The sequence below is a fragment of the Muscardinus avellanarius genome (genome assembly GCF_963383645.1).
Source record: "Muscardinus avellanarius genome assembly, chromosome: 6".
Classification (NCBI taxonomy): Eukaryota; Metazoa; Chordata; class Mammalia; order Rodentia; family Gliridae; genus Muscardinus; species Muscardinus avellanarius.
In genome coordinates, this window is record NC_137791.1 from 74,617,513 (window position 1) to 74,638,618 (window position 21,106).

The 21,106-nt window shown below is 36.8% G+C and overlaps 1 protein-coding gene across 2 annotated transcripts in view; it reads right to left on the reverse strand.

Annotated features, from left to right (window-relative positions):
- Positions 1 to 647: 647 nt before the first annotated feature.
- The window catches only part of BMP2K (BMP2 inducible kinase), a gene marked incomplete at both ends in the record, with an annotated part of 133,298 nt that continues 112,839 nt past the window's right edge, over positions 648 to 21,106 (reverse strand). For both annotated transcript variants that reach the window (XM_080697853.1, XM_080697852.1), the window contains one exon: positions 648 to 2,080. In XM_080697853.1, coding sequence (XP_080553979.1) covers positions 648 to 2,080 — 1,433 coding nt within the window. The remainder of the gene's footprint in view (positions 2,081 to 21,106) is intronic.

A 21,106-nucleotide genomic window follows, 5' to 3' on the forward strand; every position in this document is an offset into this window, starting at 1 on the left:
AGAAGGGCTAAATTGAACCAGTATACATTATTTCACTTAATTATTAGGTAATCCATTTTAATGGCACTTGCTTTTAAAATGCAACAGAGTTTTAGGCACAACAGTCAGTTACTTCTGGCTCTGCTTTGTAGAGAAGGATGTATGAACTGAAGTCTCTACACTTTCCAGATAATATCTTCCTAATTCTTTAAGAGAGCTAATTATTTTTCCTGTATGGAAATTAGAAGAACCTCAAAAAACAACCTATGTACGTACAAATCAGCCCAATTTTAAATGATGGATCTGGAATGAGCCTGGGATATATACTTGATATTCTGATATCAAAAATAATGATACAATTTTATTGTCCCTTTTCAGTGGCTACACACCTGGAAAGGTGCCATGTGTTAGTGCCATGATGATGATAGCAGAAACCCTTGGTTTGAGCTTCCAATTTAGCTCTCTTTTCTCCTGCTTGAAAGAGGCATCAAGTTACTACCCTGTAGAAATACTTCCTTTTTTTATTTGGTTTATTTAAAAATCACCTATCTTGATTGACCTGTAAGAATGAAAAATATAAAGAGCTACACAAATAAAATTTTCAAATTCATAAAACTATTCATACTTTTTTGAAACAGGAGTTAATGCCGAGAATCCAGCAGAAGTATCTACTGTTTAGAAGGAAATGGAGCAGCACCAAATGGGTCTAATTCAACTGGTTGGGACTGTTGGGACTGATGTGGTGTGATGCTTTGCACCACAAGTTCTGTAAAGGGCACGGCACCAAAGTCATCCGTTTTCAAAGCATCTGCACTATGGAATGACCCATGTAGTGAATTCTGTCTTGGCCGCCCAGGCAGGACAGTATTGTGATCGGCACGGATGTCGCTCAGGCCCTGATGTGGCTGGTGCCATGGCAGGTCTGAAGGATGGAAGGGCTTGGCACCAAAAGGATCCAACAGATTCTCCTCGGGTTGTAAGACATTTCCCCTGTCTTTCCCATCTGGCAGGGCAACACTGATGTTCTCCTTGGAGTCTGAGATGGTTAAAAATTCATTGCTACTTTGAGAGTCTCGGCGGCCCACCTTTTTGTGCCTGCGAGCCCTCTCTGGAGTGCGGTAGGTAGGCTTCAGAGTCTTCTTCGTGCTGGTTGGTGTGCCATGATGTCGCTTCCCATTATTTTTGGACACATCCTGCTTTGTACGCCTTTGGCGAGAGGACAGTTTCTGTAAGCTGCGCTGTTTGACTTTTTGCTGCTGACTCCCGGTTATCTCCTCAAAGGGCACAAGCCCAAAAAGGTCCTCCTTGCTTTCAGTTTTACTTGATGGTGTGGAAAAGGGCTGAAAGGGAGTGGAGCCAAATATATCTACACTTTTAGGACAACTAGGGACAACATGTGTCTCAGGCCCCACTACAGGGCAGTCCTGTACACTCACCTTCTTGCTAAAGGGTGCCTTCGTGAATACATCAAACTCCTCTTGCTCTAGTGCCCCAGCAGGAAACACCTGTTGTGGGAGGTTCTTTTCATTTTCTCCTTGCTGGGGCTGTTGAGCACCCACTGCCAAGAAGGGGACAGCGCCAAACATATCAAATTCCAGTTTGGGAGTCTCCACCCCCAGGTCAGAGGGCAAATGGGTCGGGGTGAGGAGTGCTGCAGCTGGATCTTGTGTTGGTCCACTACCAGGTTTGTCTCTATAGACAGGGCTCGTGTCACTGTACTTTGCTTTAGCCTGCTCATACTCGGAATCAGAGCTGTGTTTCTCCTCTTCTTCCTCCTCTTCAGAATCCATGAGGAGAGGCCTATGACCCAGATTTTCTGGTTCAGTGTCATCATCATTAAATTCTCCTTGTTCTCCCTGAACTTCTTCATCCTCTTGCTCTTCCTCCTCACTGCTCTTAGGGGAAGGGGGGTCTGATTCAAAATCACTTTCAGAGTCGTCATTCCCCTTTTGTACTTGACCCCGGACAGATGAAGTCTCTGACATTTTCTTTCCAGCCCGCTGATCCTTAGACAGTGAACTTGCCTTTCCATTCTTGACAGGATTTGTAGTATAGTTTTCATGATTCATGGATGAATGTTCAACTTTCTTTACAGGAGAACCTGCAGGTTCAAAGAAAAGTTACTATAGCATTCCAATCCATTCAAAAATTTATTTGTACTCAGCATATGGCAAATTTACTAATCTGCTTAGAGGAAAAAGGTCATTTTTTTGGTCATGTCCTCAAGTGGTCAGTTAGGTCCTTAAATTTAGGTAGTCATACTTATTTCTGGACCCTATATATACTGCTTATCATAGACCCTCACTGACAACTAAATTTTATTTATAGGACCCTGAATATAACAGACAAGCAAATTTCCTTCTCCCTACCATCAAAGATTATTCAGCTGATTCCCAATGCTAAGGTCCCATATTCACCAAACAACTCTGTATTTATATTTCAACTCTATTTTGTTTTCCACAGAGAACAAGAAGTAATTAATAATGTGTCTATTTAGTCATGTTTCTTTAAAATCAGCAACTTGTTTTTATAAATCAGTATATCTTTTGAGTTAGCATGAATGCAGCCCTTATAACCTGATCAAAGCTAAGGTCCTGATACTAAACTAGGACTATATCAAGGGCCTGTGCCCTTTCTAACTGGTACATCTTCCTTTATTCGTTTATATGAAAACTAATTGGTATATTGATTTTTTTCCAGAAGTAGAATCAATTTGTATTGATTCAGTCACTCATCCATTTTCTCCATTTTATTAAGATAAAATATTTCCTGAAAACAATTAGCTAGGGTTGGAAGTATAGTCCGTAGTCATGAAAACTAATTATCTTACAAAGCAAGGGGCCATTACTTTTCCATCATTAGCATGGTAGCTTCTGGCATGGGCTACCTCTGAGTTATTTCCTTCTCTTTGAAAAGTCAGCACTGTCAGCTTCCTTCAATTCTGACTGTAGAGTCTTTTCTTTCATATATATATATATATATATATATATATATATATATATATATGAAAGATATATATATATATATATATTTTTTTTTCATTCATTCCCCAGGGTTCTGTCCATGGCTGTATCTCTTCTTCTGGATCTTCTCCCTATAGACTTACTTGTACGCTCTCTACCAAGTACACAGGTAGCTTTTCATCAACTCTGATCTTTTAAACCCAGATTTTACCCCTGAGTTCCAGACTGAGATCTCTAATGAATGCCCATCTACTGAGAATATATAGCCTATTATTCCCTCAAACTCGATAATTTCAAAAGATATCATCTTTCTTAAGATGTGCTCCTTACCAGTTCCCTCTAAAGTAGCGGACAATACCCCCTCTACTTAATAGATGTTCAGACCAGCAGAAATCTGGGATCTCCTCTCTTCCCAGCAGTGTTATTGTGGTTTTAAATCTGTTCAATCTGACCCCTCTTGCACCCACCTGCCTATTCATCCCCTCATTATCTCTCTCCAGGAAATCAGCCTCTAAACTTGCTTCTCACAGCCCTCAAACTGTCCTTTACATTGTCACCAGAAAGGTATTTCTGAAACACTAATCATGGGGCTTCCTGTTTACAATCTTAATGGCTCTCTAAAGTCCCAACACTTAGCATAGCGCTGCTCTCTGCCTGGGCTGTCCTGCCACATCTGTAGCCTCAGACCCTGGTGTCTCCCATGTGTGCTTTTCATCACAGCTATGCCATTCTCCCTACGCAGACTCAAGAACCATAGCTATCCAACTCTTAATACTTGCTATCAGAAAACTCAAAAGCGTAATTCACCTGGGTATCCAGGGACACTGCTCCCTCAGTGTCCCTCTCCCACTGCAATACTGCACCTCAGTATGATGCCTTTCTACAACTCTCCTTCCACCTAACAGTCTCATAAATGTGGCTGCATTTCAAAACCCAGTCCACATCGTAGCTCTGGAGAGCCTCCTCAAAAAACATCCATTCTCTATTTGGAACTCCTTAGAACCTATGACAATCCAAAGGCCTGCTCCACAGTGCCGTGATTACTTGGATATCATCGTTACTGCTTATCATACATCTGGTTTGTCATTCATCTTTATACCCCAGGGCTATGCCAAATCAATAATAAAACAACAACAAAAAAGAAACAAGTGACTACTATGAGCTCACCAATTCTATTCCAAATATAGGAAGAGACATTACAATAAATATAAGAAAAATAAACTCTGCAACTGAAAATACTTTTAGCTCAGAGCTCGTTCATTCAATCACCTGTATTTTCATATTTGGTATAACAAAAATCACTTTATAGGGCATTTTACTACCTGCTGTACATTGATGATAAATTGCTGAATGAATAAAACCACCACAGTCTCTCCTTTTGGGACTTTACAATCATCCTGAAAGTGTAAGCACAAATTGTGACTAATGCTCTGAAATAAAAAAGTAGGGGGGGGGGAATAGGTGCACACACTTCCCCTGGACAATCAGTGAAGGTCCAAGGAAATGACAGGTAGTGGGCCAGTGTAGTGTGTGACACTGTTCAAGATGAGGCAGGTCCTTGTAAGGCCATGAAAGGAGTTTAGATTTCATTTGAAATTCAGTGCATGGCAGAAAGCCATTATAAGGCTTTAAAATGGGGTCAGGATCAGAGTATTCTAAAAAGATGACTGCTGTATAAAAGAGACTAAAAAAAGGGTGCAAAGGTTGGCTGTGTATGTGTGTGTCCGCGCATGTAGTGCATGTGTGTATGCATACATGCAGAGGGGGCATAAAGGAAAAATAATTCAACTTAAATATTATGTCGGCCCTAATGATAGTGATAACAGGGTAGCTTAGAAGTATAATTAGAAATTGAAAAGGAAAACTCAGAGATGGTGGTACCAGAGAGAAGACTGAGTAAAGAATAAGTTGGGAAAGTAGAGATTATCAAACATTTGGTTTTGACACCAAATTAAGCTTCATATATGCGTGAGACAACAGTTATGTGTAACACAGATCTGTGGCTGAGCACATTTTTATAATGTGGCTAAATATATTTAGGGACTATCACTACAAAGTGGGTATGTAGAGACAGCCAGAAGGCTAGAGACATTACAAAGGAAGAGAGTACAGAGGAAGAGAAGAGCCAAAACAACCCCTGAAGTGAGCCTTGAGGTACAAGAGTCAGAGTCAGCAGAGGAAGAAATGCAAAGCCAACTGGATAGTACCTGCCAAAGAGGACCAAAGCCAGGTGAGTGCAGTGTCACCAAAAGCAAGAGAGAAGACTGTTTTGGTGGTAGGGCAGAGCGTGGGTTTAGAAAACAGCCAGATGGTAAAAGAGGTCCAGCAAACTGAGGAAAGAAAAGAGTCATTGGGTCCTGTCATCTTTTGTAACTTTGGTGTACTACAGAGTGAGAGGAAGAGAGGAATGTGGGAAATTCCACCAGGTTATACTTAAATTCAATATCATCTACCAGTTCTATAAAACCAGTTAAGAGCTCTATGGTGTGTTTTTTTATCCTAAAAGATTAGGACCAAATCAAATATAGATCTCAAATTTGACTGCTCCCCCACACAGCATGCTTCTAATATTAAGTGTCATAAGTGCTCATGGACACCTCCTGTAACATCCTGTTTCCTAAAGTGCATTTTGCAACACTATTCCTGCAATGAGAAGCAAACCAAACAGGTATGTTGTCTGAGCAACCAAGTCTACAAAATAACTTACTCTATATCTCTATAGTCTGTCTCCACCCCTGTCACCTGGAACATGCCTATTAAAAGTGCCAGCTCATACACAAAAGAATCTTTAACTCAGTGAAACCTAAGATTTCTCAAATTTGCTTCTAATATTTACAGATAACACCTGGTACCTTTAGAAACTATGTGACAAGCACTTTGTGAAAATGCTACTTTACAACTTCTCTGAGAAATCCTCCATTTCCAGGGAATTCAGTTTTAATTCTGCAGACCTTCTGGAACATGCGCAGAACAGCTATTTCATCTTGGAGACTGTGCTTCATCTTTTTGTTATTCTTATATTTCAATTTCAGTCTTCTTAACATATGCAATGTCCAGTTCCAAACTGGCCACCAGAGCTTTTTAGGAGACACCCAGTATGTCTAACTTCTCTGACTACTCTGTCATCTTCTCAACATTGAATTAATTGAAACAAACACCCTTATATAAAGTATACTTTTATAATCATTCTTGTGGGCAAAAATTTGTGTGGTTTTGTTTTGTTTTACTTACCATTTTATGCATCTTTTCAAGTACAGAGTTTGTTATTTATTCTGATAGAAGCATGATAAAACATTGTACATACAACTTTTAAGAATTTATCACTAGAATCCCGAGGTTGTTTCTAGTTTTTCTGTATTTAAAAGAGAAACATGACTCACGCACTTTTTCCTTCAAGGAAGAATGAAAGGAAAAGAAAACCCTCATCTTTAGGTGTCACTTGCATGTCCATTTATTGTTATTTCCTTTTAAAAACAATTAATATATAACTAATAAAAATCAATAGAAATCCTGCCAAGATAAAAGCTACTCTCACTTTTACTCATGCATACAATGGTATAATAGATTTTACTTCATATTATTTTTATGAGGAGACTTGAAACAATACCTGACACATAAAAATGAATTACATCATCATCTCCAATAACCCACTAGCAACTTTTCTGGGCTCAAAGGATGAAGAAAAGGAAGAAAATAATAGGGAAGGAACAAGAAAGCTAATTCAAAAGGAGTTCAGGTCCACAGTGATTGAATGACTGACTGATTGTGGTACTGGGGATTGTACGAAGGGTCATTCCATCTCTGGGCTATGCCTTCAGCCCTGTTAATTAATTTATTCATTTGTTTTGAAATGGTCTTGTTAGGTTGTTGAGAGTCTAAGTTGCTGAGCTGGCCTCAAACCAGCTCAGAGTGTATGTACCACCACACTGCTTAGGCCTGCTTTAGAACTGACTAGAAATAAGTATACTAAATGTATTTTCAGACATTGCCAGGGTACATTTTTTATCCTAGAAATTCTATCTTTGATTTTTTGGGGGGTATTGAAGATGAACCCCAGGGGCATTCTACCTCAGAGCTACACCCCAGCCAGATTTTTTATTTTGAAACAGTGTCTCACTGAGTTGCAAAGGGCCTAAGTAGCTGAGGCTATCTGCAAACTGCAATCCTCCTATCTCAGCCTCTCAAATGCTGGGATTACAAGCGTGCACCACCACACCTGGCTATACCTTTGATTTTTTTGTTTGTTTTTGTTTTTGGTGGTATTGGGGGTGGAACCTCTGGGCTATACTCCCAGACCTACTTTATACTTTACTGGGAAACAGGGTCTCACTAAGTTGCTGAGAGCCTCACTAAGTAGCTGAGGCTGGCTTCGAACCTGTGCGATCCTCCTGTCTCAGCCTCCCAAGCGTGGGGATTACAAGCATGTGCCACTACGCCTGGCTTATACCTTTGATTTTTAAATAGCTACAGTTGAGAGCACAGCATAAGAAATGGGGTAAAACTACTTTCAAAAAAAGAGCAAGAAATCGATGTATGACACACATAATGGTGTATGACATCTGTGTGGTTTTATATTACATCCCCCAAAGTATGGGCAACTGGTCGGCACAGAAAGATTGGTTTTATTTATTTATGGTATTCCTTCATAAACAAAACTACTTATCCAAATTCCTTTTTGTCCCATACAACCTATACTGTTGTTTAACTGATTTCTCTACTTCTACAAATTTCTACTCTTTCATAAACTATTGGAGTCAAGAGAACCAATGAGGCTCTCTAAAATCATACGAAGGGCAATTTTAAATGGTAAGCACCATTAAACAAGATGTAAGTGCAGTGGGTGCCTAGCACCTCCTGCTAAAGAAAAGTATTCCTGGCTGCCAGTTACAATAATGCTGGATAGGTTTTGTGTTCTGCAGTAATAGTAATCTACTTAATCCTCCTCTCTCCCATGTGAAACTACAGAAAGGCTAAGACGGAGATGGAAATTATATGAAATAACTATATCAATATATAGGCACCACTCAGTCTCTGAAAGGGATTGCTACAGGACTTCCCACAGACACCAAAATTCTCTGATGCTCAAATCCTTTATATAACATTATGTAGTATTTACACATAACCTACTAATCCTCCTGTATACCTTAAATTACCTAGAGATGACTTATAATACTTAACACAGGGTAAACATTATGTAAATAGCTGTTGCATTGTTTAGAGAATAATCACAAGAAAGTCTATATGTTCAAATCAGATTCTTTTTTTTAACCTTTTCGATTCACAGTTGGTTTAATCCAAGGATGCAGAGGATCAAATGTATTTTAAAGGTTTAGTTCTGTTCTAGACACAAAGATGGTCAATATTAAGTATTATAAGTTAGAAAGTTGATACAACAGTACAATATATAGTACTTAAATTTTTTGTACAGTGTTTTAAAATGTGACTTTTACCTAAAATCCTTTTCTCTGCCTAAACATACCCTTATAATTAAAAATAGTATGGTCCCATTATTTGTTTCTGGGGACAAATTGCTTCTTTCCATTTGATTTACTGTGAAATTTAAGCAGGATTATTTTCACTGCTAACATTAATTTCCCAAAAATATAGTCTAAATGTTGCTTTATAATTCGATATGTATGAAATCCTAATAATTTCCATATTTACTGAGATTTGTACTATTAACGTAAAAATGGCTGTTTTTCAAGTAGATAGATGGGAGTTATGATACTTAAAATAAGCACTAGTAATATATACTTACATTATAAACACATGCCTAGATGGGGACCTTATCCCAGTTAGATATTATTTTAGTAAAACACTAAAATTTCATATACTGATCAATTACTTTTAATCTGGGGCTGTAAACAGGGTGTTTCTCTTTTCCTTAACCTAAATAGAGTGATATTTTGATAGGATGACTTCTAACTCAGATATTCTTTATTTGTGTCATAAAATGACTGACTAAAAATTTTGACTTTTTTAGTGTCTTACCAAAATGGCTTTTAATCAGTGACACTAAAGTACACTTACTAATCTATGTAGTGATTTAATAAATGGCATGCAAAAATCTGTTAAGCAAACTTCAGCAAAAAGGCTAATCAATTGAGAACTATTATTTTAAGTGCTGTTTCCCAAAGAACAAACAAGTAGTCCGTTAATTAAAGCATAATATTTTAGTGAAAATTCAAAATAATGAATATAAAAAATCAAAATACTAAAAATTTAAAATAATGGAAAATATTTACTTAAGGTAACTCAGGTACCAACTTACTAATTTAAGGAAAAGCAAACATTTTCAAAGATTCAATATTATGATTATGAATTCTTGACTTTCAGAGCCTACATTTATTTAATGGTAGATTTTCACAAGTGGAAGAAACTGTATAGGTTATATAATTAGTAGTGGTCTAAACCACTTCCAGAAGAACTGAGCCTTTCATCTACTATTTAATAGAAGCACTCTGGACCAGAATACAGGTTTTAACATCTAGTTCGGCGCTCTTTGAATTTTTTACTTCTACTGGACTCCATTATCTGAAGTAACAGCAAATCCTCATCTTTTAAGGTTGAAATGTTGCAAATTGCCAAAGTTCATTCAGAGCCAAAGCCTGAGAATAAGGTGAATGACTAAGATAACAATGTAGATCTGGGTCAATTATTAAATGTAGCAATGATAAGTTCTCTTATCTCTCTTACCTAAGTTCTCTTACGCAGGTTATAAACTGTCTCTCAAGGAAATTTCACAAAAATATTAGAGCAAGGAAAATATCATTTAAGTAAATCTCAAGAGGATTAGACCTTTTTTTGGTACTGGGGACTGAAAACAGGGCCATTCTACCTCTGAGTTATACCCCCAGCCCTATTATATTTTATTATTTATTTTGAAACAGGGTCTCACTAAGTTGCAGAGGCCTCACTAAGTAGCTGAGGCTGACCACATACCTGCAATCCTCCTGTCTCAGCCTCCCAAGTACTGGGATTACAAGTGTGTGCCACCATGCCTGGCTTAGAATTTATTTAACACATAAATTCTGCTAATTAAAATTATTCTCATTGCTTTATTTTATATGCTACATATATAAATTGCAAGACAGTTATTTAAAGCTAATGAATGTTTCAGTTATTCAGTAATAGTAAAATAACAAGCATTTACTAAAAAAAATAAATAACCATTTGGTAACTTCTATTTAAAATATATAACTTACTTCCCTTCTTTCAGCAGCAGAAAATACTAAATTAAAGTGCCTTTTGACAACTATTATGTGGAATCATGCACTATTTAGTGTTTCACTTCATTTGTAAAGTAGATAACAACAGTATCTGCCTCACAAATTTCTAACAAATTAAAGTGAAAATATATTCTCTTATCTCCCCACTAGTAAACTTTCCCATTAGATGAAAATGCTCTCTAAGGTTTGCTTATGATCTTCCATAGAGCTTTTTTCCCTTCCATCTTATTAACCACATCTTCAAAAAATTTCACCTTTTTGTTTGGGTTTTTGGTGGTACCAGGGATTGAACCCAGGAGTGTTCAACCACTGAGCTATATCCCAAACCCATTTCTGTCTTTGTGAGACAGAGTCTCAATTAAGTTATCCAGGCTGGCCCTGGACTTAGGACCCTCCTGCAATCCCCTGTGGTTGAGGTTGCCGGGGCATTGAATCCCTATTGTTTTCCATGTCAGATCACTGACATGACTTACTAATATTTCAAATATATGCACAGTTATCACTCAAAACTCAGTTCTTGGCTTTCTCTTATCTCTTTCCATTTTTCCTAATTACAAGTCCAACTGCATCTTGAAAGCATAGAACAAGAAGAGATTTCTAGAGATTTAGTCAAAAATTTCTTTGTACATAAGGAATGTAAAAGCTGACCAAGTTTAAGACCACATCAGAATATCATCACTAACAAAAATTAAAACAGCTTGCCATCTATCCATTACAAAATACAACCAGATTTTTCTTGTATTTCTTTTGTATCTTCTTTACAAAACCATATCTAAAAAATAAAAAATACTAAAAGGATGAGCACTGTACTGTTTCCATTTCACCAACTAGAGTTTATAAGGTTAATTCTAGAAATACTACAAGACTCTTATTTAAAAAGCAAAAGAATATTCAACTTTACAAAATCCACAGACAAAAAACATCCAAATAAGTCTGTTTCCTCCCCTCTGAAATTAGGAACAGTAATGAAACTTACCTGATAAAACTGAACATTAAATAATCATTTTAGTGAAAGTTTATTAATGGTGGGGTTGAGAGAGATTACATTATTTAAGTATATTTTGATAATGAATTCATTCAGGAAGTTTTTAAATGGGATTCAAAGATGAATAAGATAGTATCTGACTTCAAGAAGTTTATCATTTATCTAAACAGTTATGAAACAATTGTGCTATTTATGCATTCAGAAACCCACATGCTGATTCTACTGAACTATAAAATGAATGACCAAAGTAAAACTAGGCAATTCAGGAAAAAAAAAAAGCTCACCAAATGGATACTAGAACATGAATTTGCCCATTCTATGTTCATTAGTTTTCAAAAAAGGCCATTCTTAAATTTCAAAGACATCACAGCCTTGCATAGCCTAAAATAGGATCCCAACTTAAAAGCCAAATCTGTAGTCAGTACCAAAAATTTGGCTAGCGTTTTTGGTATTTGTTATAATATTCTTTTAAACAAATACTTCATTAAAAAAAAGTAAAATCCTGGTGAATGACATATATTTTAAATAAAGATTGCAAAATATGTACTCTCAAATCACATAAATAATTTGACTGGGATTTTAAATGTCCCTCAAAGCTCATGGGTTAAGCTGTGCGGCCATGGCTGGAGGTGGTACATAGCTGGAGGTCAACCTGGGGGCGTGGCCATGGACAGTGTTTTTCCCCAAGCTGGCCCCTGAAGGCTCTCTCTCGGTCACCACAAGCTGACAACAAGTTTCAAGTTCTCTGCCCTGTGCCATGAAGCCCTGAGGACGTGTAGCCCACACTCCTGCTTGGAAGCTGGCTGGACATGGACTGAAATCTCCAGAACTGTGAGCCCAAGATGAAATCCTTCTTCTTCCAGGTTTTTCATGTCAAGTGTTTGGCTCACAGCAGTGAAAGTGCTGGCTACAACAATATATACCAAATCAATCAATCTAGAAACTATCAGATATAAGGAGAGGAGCATGTTTTCATCATACTATTCACATCAACACTTCTAATCAGGATTCCATGTAGAAGGCAGTTGTTCTTTTAGTTATAAAGCAGTTGGTACACTTTTAATCATTTAAGAAGCTTCCAGTATCAAGGAAATTTGGTTTTGATGTTCTTTTCTTTAGTATCAGATTAGAGAGGATAAAATGGCTTGAAACTGCTATTGTAATTACATGCCTTCTGTCGTCTCATCATCTAGGGTAGAGGGAGGGGCTGTAAGACTTTAAACCTCACTTTGAATTGGTAGCATACTGCCAGCCAAAATTTCCCTGCAATTTATCATGTTAGGCCCCAGGATTAGTGGATTAGGATAAGGTCTTAACAAAGTCTGTACTATTTCTCTGAAGACAGGCCAAGTGACAGAATTTAAGTGAGGGAAGACAATCACACGAGTTGTGAGTACCGTTTCCCAACCAGATTTAAAATGCTTATAAAACTCACATTTCTATTATGTTACTCATAATTCTTGTAAATTTTCATCTAAAACAGATTACCTAATGCTTTTGTTTTGCTCTTATTTATAGAACAGAGTATAGAATCAGAGCTGTGTTCCTATTTAAGAACTGTATGACCTTAAACAAGTCATTGACTTAAGCAGTCACCTCTGGCTTCCTTAAACACATTCAGACCCTCCTCAGGCTATTCCACTTGTCCCTAACACCTTTTCTTCCATTTTTCTTCTGCAAAACCCTTGTGTTTCACAACTTAGTCCAAGCATCAGAGGCTTATGATCAATACCTTAACACTTCTCCCCTCTGTGCTAACCACCTTTCACCCCACTATCCTTAAACACGAGCCTGAAAGGCTTTGTCTTTATCAATTATAGAAATACTTATCTCCTTGGAGGCTTCAAATTGGAAACATTAGAGAAAGATTTCAACTTAAATGTCACCATTTTAATCAGTGGGAAAAATCTGGCTTTCTCCCCTAATTTCTCTATGAATTTTTCAAATGAAAAGTAAAACCCCAATCCTCAATAGACTGATATTCTTTCTTACTTCTATGTTATGAGTGGTGGGTGGGTGGGTGGGTGGGTGGGTGGGTGTGTGTGTGTGTGTGTGTGTGTGTGTGTGTGTGTGGCTACTGGGGACTGGACCCAGGGGCATTCTATCTTCAAGCTATATTCCCAGCCCTATTTTATTCTTTATTTTGAAACAGGGTTTCAAAAAGTCGAGGAAAAGCCTGGAACCTGTGATTCTCCTGTCTCAGCCTCCAAAGTACTAAAATTTCATGCCTATGCCACCATGCCCAGCTAGTGTGCAAGTATTCCCATATCGAACTAAATAAAATCTTCCCCTTAACCTTGACCTACCTTTCTCCACCCATAAAGAATGAATCCACCAGTGATATCTCAATGCCCTCATCCCCAATTCACTTCTCAATCCATTAAAATTGGGATTCCAACATATTATTTTCACCTAGATCAAATATTGCTAACATGCTAAATCTAATAAACTATTTCCAGTCACCATATCCCCAGGAGTATTTCACAAGGTATGGTTAATCTTTGTGTTTTTATTTCTTTCCTCAGCTCTCTTTTACTTCTGTCTCTATGGCCCTTCCCCCTCCCCATCCTCTGTTTTGCCCTGAACTGTAAGGATTACTCTGAATTCTCTTTTCAGTCTTCTACTCCCTTTTCTAACACTCCAAAAAATATTTCCTATCTCTTTCCTGACATAAAGCTGAATCTCCTGCCAAAATTTTCTAACTTGAATGCCTGTCCCTTGTGCCTAAACGCCTACTAGTAAGACACTAATGCCTCCCACTTACCACATCTTTTGCAAAACCCTTTTAATCACTATACCAATATCTGTGGTTAAGGATTAGGCTTACTTCTTTTATCTTCATTATGAATTCCCAATGCACATAGTCCAGGTGATTCCATACAAAGCTAATTTCTCATCTGCTCTCCATTTCTGTAGCCCTTTTGCCACAAACCACACCTTGGGGAGCACTGCTCTACCTGGTCTTCCTGGCTCTAATTTCAGTCATCCAGTGTAGAGTCCACAGTGTATTTTTTCTAGAATGCATATCACATCATATTCATCCCTGCTTAGTCTTTCCATTTCTCTGTCTCCATAGTGTTGTCCTTGCCTGTCTCTCCAGTTTAACTTTCCCCTTCACCTAACACTGTCAACCTCAGCTGCTAGCATTTCCTGAACATATTCAATGTCTCCAGCCTTTGCTCATAACTATTTGCTCTGCTCTGAATGTTTTGCTCTATTTTCCCTGCAAGTTCACTCACATATATTCATTTCTCATGACTTGGCAGAAATAACATCTTTTCCATGAAGCTTTCCTCGTTTCCCAACCCCAACCCAGCTAGAGTAAGGCAACTGTCCTTTGTGCTCTCACTTGAGTGAACCTGCAACTCTCAATTGCACACAGATTTCATGTCCATCTCTATCGAAATACACACGAAGCCCTTGAGAGACAGACTTTAATCTTTCTTACAATCCTTTTAGATTTGTGGATGAAACCATAACAATAGCTCCTGAATTAATAAATTTCCGAGACTGTATTAATCATGGCTGGGAAACTGGAAAGTGGAAGAAATAAGCAGCACCAATAAAAATGCAAAGTAAAACAAAAGTTATCTGTCCATGCCTGCCTGAGCTCTTAGTAGTGTAAAGTGCTATGAAAACGAGGCACTAAATAGAAAGAAAAATGATCATAAGTTTTATAAACACTGTTCTTAAACATAAAATTTATGAGCTGAAAATGCAGCTCAGTGATTGAGCACTTGTTTAGCATGCGTGAATGTCGTACAATTATATCACCTAGTGACCTCCTGCTAATACTAATTTGTGTGTGAACACTATGATGTTTGAAGAGTAATGAAATTGTCTATTTCTTAGAACACATCTCTGTAGTTAAGCAATTGTAGCTGTGCTAATAATATGATGAGGTTATGAATGCTGTTCTAAATTATTCAAAGTTTGATGACAGTTGTTTTCAATATTTTTACATTTTTCTTTTACATCCTTTCTTAAAAATTTTAATATAGCCAGGTGTGGTGTGCACACTTGTAATCTCAGTATTTGCAATACTCCTGAGACAGGAGGATTACATTCGCAGACAGCCTCAGCTACTTAGTGAGGCACTTTGCAACTCAAGTAAGACCCTTTTTCAAAATAAAAAATAAGTAAAATATGGTTGGGGTGTAGCTCAGAGGTAAAATGCCCCTAAATTCCATCCCCAATACCACAAAAAAGTTTAATTCAAAAAAGTTTAATGCATACATTTGTATAATGCCAAATAATCTTCATTTGCATTTGTTTGTTTGTTTGCTGTACTGGGGATAGAACCCAGGGACATTCTACCTCCAAGCTATATCCCAAGTCCTTTTATTTTTGAAACAGGGTCTCACTAAGCTGTGGAGGCCCTCAATAAGTTGCTGAGGCTGGCCTTGAGCCTGTGATCCTCCTGTCTTATCATCTCAAGCACTGGGATTGCAAGCATATGCCACCCATACCTGACTATTGCCATCATTTTTATAAAAAGGCACTGCATCAAATCTCATCTACTAAATAGGCATAATTTAACCAATGCCTTGATATTTGGTGTTTATAATGATTAAATCTTCCTCTACAACTAATGTTGTACTGAAAACTTTAATAGCTACACTTTCCCTAAAATTTTAAATATCTTTACAATAAGCTTCCAGAAATAAGGGTAAAATATACTTAAGAACATAAACATTTTAAAAAGTTTATCAACTTACAATGCCTTCAGCAAAATATCAGCATTCTAATTCCTTAATACATTTTAAGCATATATATGTGTGTATATATAAAATATAATATACATGTGTATATACATAAAGCTACACATACATATAACAATACCATATGGTATTTACTTGAGTTTACTTATACATTTCCCCAAAAAACAATATGCTTAAAATAATATGACTGAGGTAAATATGGTTGAGGGAAATATCAAAATTCTAAGATTAAACATCCAAGTAACTAAGCATTTTCAACTAGTAGAGTGAATGCACACTATACTGGTATATTAATTCCACAGGAATATCTAGGAATAATTGAATCTGTAAACATACATACTTTTAGCTGATCAATACCTCCTCTAGAAATGTTTTGTTAAATATTCATGTGTAAGATTTATAAAGAATTATTTATAATATTGCAAACTTCTGTTCAATTTTGCAAAAGTAGGACCAAAAACATAATTTGTTCAAATACAGTGTAACCAAATATTAGCGATTCAACATCTTAGAAATTCCTGTATAAGTGAAAAGATAAATCATTTGTAAAAATCAAGAAGACATACATATCGTAGTTTTATTTTTATTGTATTACTTTAAAAAAAAATCAGGCATGGTGGTACATACCTATAATCCCAGTACTTGGGAAGCTAAGGCAGGAGGGTCTAGAGGTTCAAGACAAGTGTCAGCAATTTAGCAAGACCCTGTTTCCAAATAAAAAATAAAATAGGGCTGGGTGTGTGGCTTTGAGGTAGAATGCTCCTGGGATCAATCCCCAGAACCAACCATGCACACACAAAATGGGGAGAGACAGATAGACAGACACAGACACAGGATCTAGGGAAGGAATGGAGGGTGCCATGTCCAGCCACAAAGGTGGTAAGAAAAAGCCCCTGTAACAACCCAAGAAACAGGCCAAGGAGATGGATAAGAAAGATAAGGCTATTAAAAAGAGGAACAGAAAACACTCAAGGACCTAAAACAGAAAGCTGGAGAAAAGCACCCCCAGCCACAGGTGAAAGTAAGAAATATGGCAAGCCAGGGATGACGGCACTGCCTGTAATCTCAGTACTTGGGAGTCTGAGACAGGAGGACTGCAGGTTTGAGGACAGTCTTAGCTACTGGGGGCCCTTAGCAACTTAGTAAGACCCTGTTTCAAAATAAGTATAAAATGGGGCTGGAGGTCTAACTAGGAGTCCAAATGCCTCTGGATCCAATGGGAGAGAAGCTCGGAATGAGGGCAGCAGGAAGGCAGGAGCACAAAAAAGTAATTTATCCCTTTGTGCCTGAAATGGTGGTGAACCTTGATTCCATTCCTATTTAAACATGTGGAGTCCCTACCACAACATCTCCAGCCAAATATAACTAGAATGAAGTGCTGTCTTGAACTCTTTGTAAATTGGAGAATTTTAGTAAAAAAGAAAAAGAACTCATTTCTTTCTGTACCATTTACTTCAAGAAACTGAATCCTCTTCTAATATTTTCAAATATCCACCCAAAATGCTCTGGGATTTCAACATTTAATTAAAACACTTTTTAGAACTTGTGGGAAATTAGTACTGGGGACGAGACCCAAGGACATTCTACCTCCAAGCTACACCCCCAGCCCTATTTTTTTATTCTTTATTTTGAGGCAGGGTCTCACTGAGTTGCAGTGAGGCCTCACTAAGTAGTTGAGGCTCACTAAGTAGTTGAGGCTCACTTAGGCCTCACTAAGTAGTTGAGGTTGTCCTCAAACCACAATCCTCCTGTCTCTGCCTCCCAAATGCTGGAATTACAAGCATGTGGCACCACACCTAGCCTTACAAATATTTTTAACACAATTATAAACACAGTATAACAAAATGTATAGGCTACAGAAAAAATGGTGCTTAAAAATAAATGTATAAACACCTGCATTTTAAAAAAGATCAGTATGAAGTCAAGTGTTTAAGCCTTTTTTTTGAGAAGCTAGAAAAAGGAATACCAAATTGTCCCCAAAACAGAAAGAAAAAATAAAAATTATAATCTAAATAAATAAATAAATAAATAAAGTAAATAAATAAATAAAGTAAAAACTGGTTCTCTCAATAAGCTAATATACTTGATCTACCTTAGATGAGTCTTATCAAGCCAAAATGTTAAAACACAAATCACTACTATTAGGAATAAAAGAAGAAACATCAGGATAGTTATTCCAGATTTTGAAAGACTTTATACTAGAATATCATGAAAAACTTTACATTAATAAAACCCATTATCATAGATAAATGGACTTATTTTGAGACAAATTTCAAAATATACACTGGGAAAACTGAACATCCAAACAGCTCTATGACTATTAAATTAAATATGCATTCAAAATATTTCCTCCCCCAAAATCTAAGTCCAGTATGCTTCACAGGCCTATCCCACTAAATATTTAAGAAAGAAACAAGCAAACAAACAAAAACCCCACAAGTGTGTGTGTGTGTATATATATATATATATATATATATATATATATATATATATATACACACGCGCACACACACACACACACACACTAACTCACAGAGTACAGTGCTAACACTTCCCAATTCATTTTCTTTGTGTGAGTGTGTGTGGTACTGGTGATGGAACCCAGGGGCATTCTACCTCTGGGCTATACTCCTAGACCTATTTTTTATATTTTATTTGTAAACAGGGCCTCATTAATTTGCTGAGAGCCTTAATAAGTAACTAAGGCTGGCTTCAAACCTGCGCACTCCCAAGTAATGGGATTATAAGCGTGTGCCACCACACCTGGCTACCCAATTCATTTTCTAAGGCCAGAGTAATTCTGAAATAAAATCTGATTAGACACATTACAAGCAAAGAAAAACAAAAGCCAATATTCTTCATAGATTAAAAATTCTTTTACGACCTAAAACCAGCCAAATATATTTTTTTAAATACATCATGTCAAATAGAGTGTATCTAAAACTAGGCACCCCCTAGGTCCACATTCCCCCACATCCCCAACACATTTTACACTCAGTGAGCTGAATAAAGTTAAAAGAGTTTTCACATCTGGAGAACACTGTATCTAATATGCAAACTTCTTCGTATCATTCAAGTCTCATTAAGGATAAACAAGGATAGAGACCAATAGAACAATGGAAGGGGTTTCAAGGCAGGAGATAGGAAGGAGGTTTGAAGAAGGAATCAGTTCAAATAATGCTATGTTCACATATGAAGATATCACTACCAATCTCACTAACAGGTGCGAGGAGGTCTGAGGTAGTAGGGTGGCATCCAGAAGGAGTTACACCAAATGCTGTATGTGCATATGTTTGCATCACCGTGAATCTCACTATGATGTATTACAATGCACAAATAAGAGTCATTTTTTAAAATGTTACCTTCTCTGAGAAGCAAAGGATCAGTAGTCATTCTTAAAGTAAAAGACAAAAGAAAAATAAAACTCATGAAAAAAATGTGAAAAATTAAAGTATCCTCCAAGAAATGGAAATATACTACATTCAAGAAACAAGACACTAGTTTCAATTGAAAATATTTGTAATATAACATTAAGAGTACTTCTAAAATGCATATAATAGATAGAGATGGAAAACAAAATAATTTTAAAGGATCAATCCACAAAACATAATATTCTGATAACAAGATTTATTTAAAAAATTAAAATAAAACATTAAGCAAGAAAATGCAAGTTTTCAGAATGAAAATGCCCACTAGAACCCCCAATCAGTGATAAAAAAGACTCCATACTAATGCAAAATATCTTGAATATTTATAAGTTAATAATGATGCTAAAAATGGCCTTGGAGAAAAGAGTATAAATGAATAAACAAACAAAAAATAAATACAAACTCACCACAAGACACATATAAGGGATCAGTAAATAGAATGGTATTAGATTTCTCAGCAGCAGTTTAAGAAGGTAGATTATAATGACACAATGCCTCTACAATTCAATCTAGAATTATTTTCCTAACCAAATTATCAATCTACTGTTTGTTTTAGAGAAGATATTTCTAGGCAGTAAAGTTTATTAAAATTTTTCCTACCATGTAAACCTTCTTAATAAATGACTAGGAAGATTACTATACCACAAAAGGAGAACCAAGGAGATGCAGGAATTTCTAAGGAGAGTAAAGGGTAAAAGAAAATATACTAGGATTAGAAGTGTGAAAAAAACATGTGTGGCAGGCCCACAGGTTCAGATTGTGTGGCTCCATGAAAGATGTAACCAAGTAAAAATGAAAATGATAGCCATCTTAAACTGGAAGGAAATTTATACTTCCAAATAGAGATGAATAAATGATAAGGTACATTTAAAAAACTAAGCAAACAAAAACCACAGTATTTATAAACAGTAATTAACTCTAAGAAAAACAAAACCTTACAGAATAAAGGAAATGTGATATGATTGTGCTGGTATTGAAAAACTGCTCTAATTATCTCCGAAATGTAAAACATAGAGAGTCTGTGTGCTACAACAGGCACTCAGGCAGGGAGGGGAGGCAGCTGTTACACCGCAGAGCTCCCCCCACCAAGTGCCCTTGGTTCTAATGATTAACCTATAGTAAGAATGTAAAGGAAATTAAGGCCTTTAGCCTTGGAACTCCTAAAGAAGACTGAAGCCTTTGAAGTCTTAGAAATATACCCTCTGTTTACCTCCTCTTTCTGGTGACCTAGCCTGGGTATAGGAAAGGTAAACTCCCTGTGCTGCTTCCAAGCACCCACAGTCCACAGGCAACCAATACAGCCCAATACAACAGAGTGTGTAAAAACAAGATAGATTATGGACCCCTGTACTTAGTAAGTGCACTGTCCAGAGGCAAAGAGACACCACCTGGCAAAAAATAAATAAATAAAGTTACTAGCCCATTGCGTTGGTAATGCTGATAAGAACATACCAATCCAAACCAATACAAATTCTCTATTTAAGGGCTGGGAAGGGAGACAGGGCAGAGTTCTATTTTTGGGCTCTCCAGATTGCCTGTCAGACACATTGCTTTGTCTTCTCTTCCCTATTTTCGTACTGATTTTTTAATAAAGAATTGGTAAAGCTGCACCAAACTATTAGTTTTTATTTCACTATGCAACAAATTTTAGTTGAATAGAGGAAAAAAGCCATGTGCCAATACAATCATAACAATGGTATACTTTGGACCTCAGTGGTAACAAATATTTACATATTCAAAAATGCACATTTTGAATACTGATTTATCCAAAAACTGTTTTGGAAGAATGGGGGAAAAAACA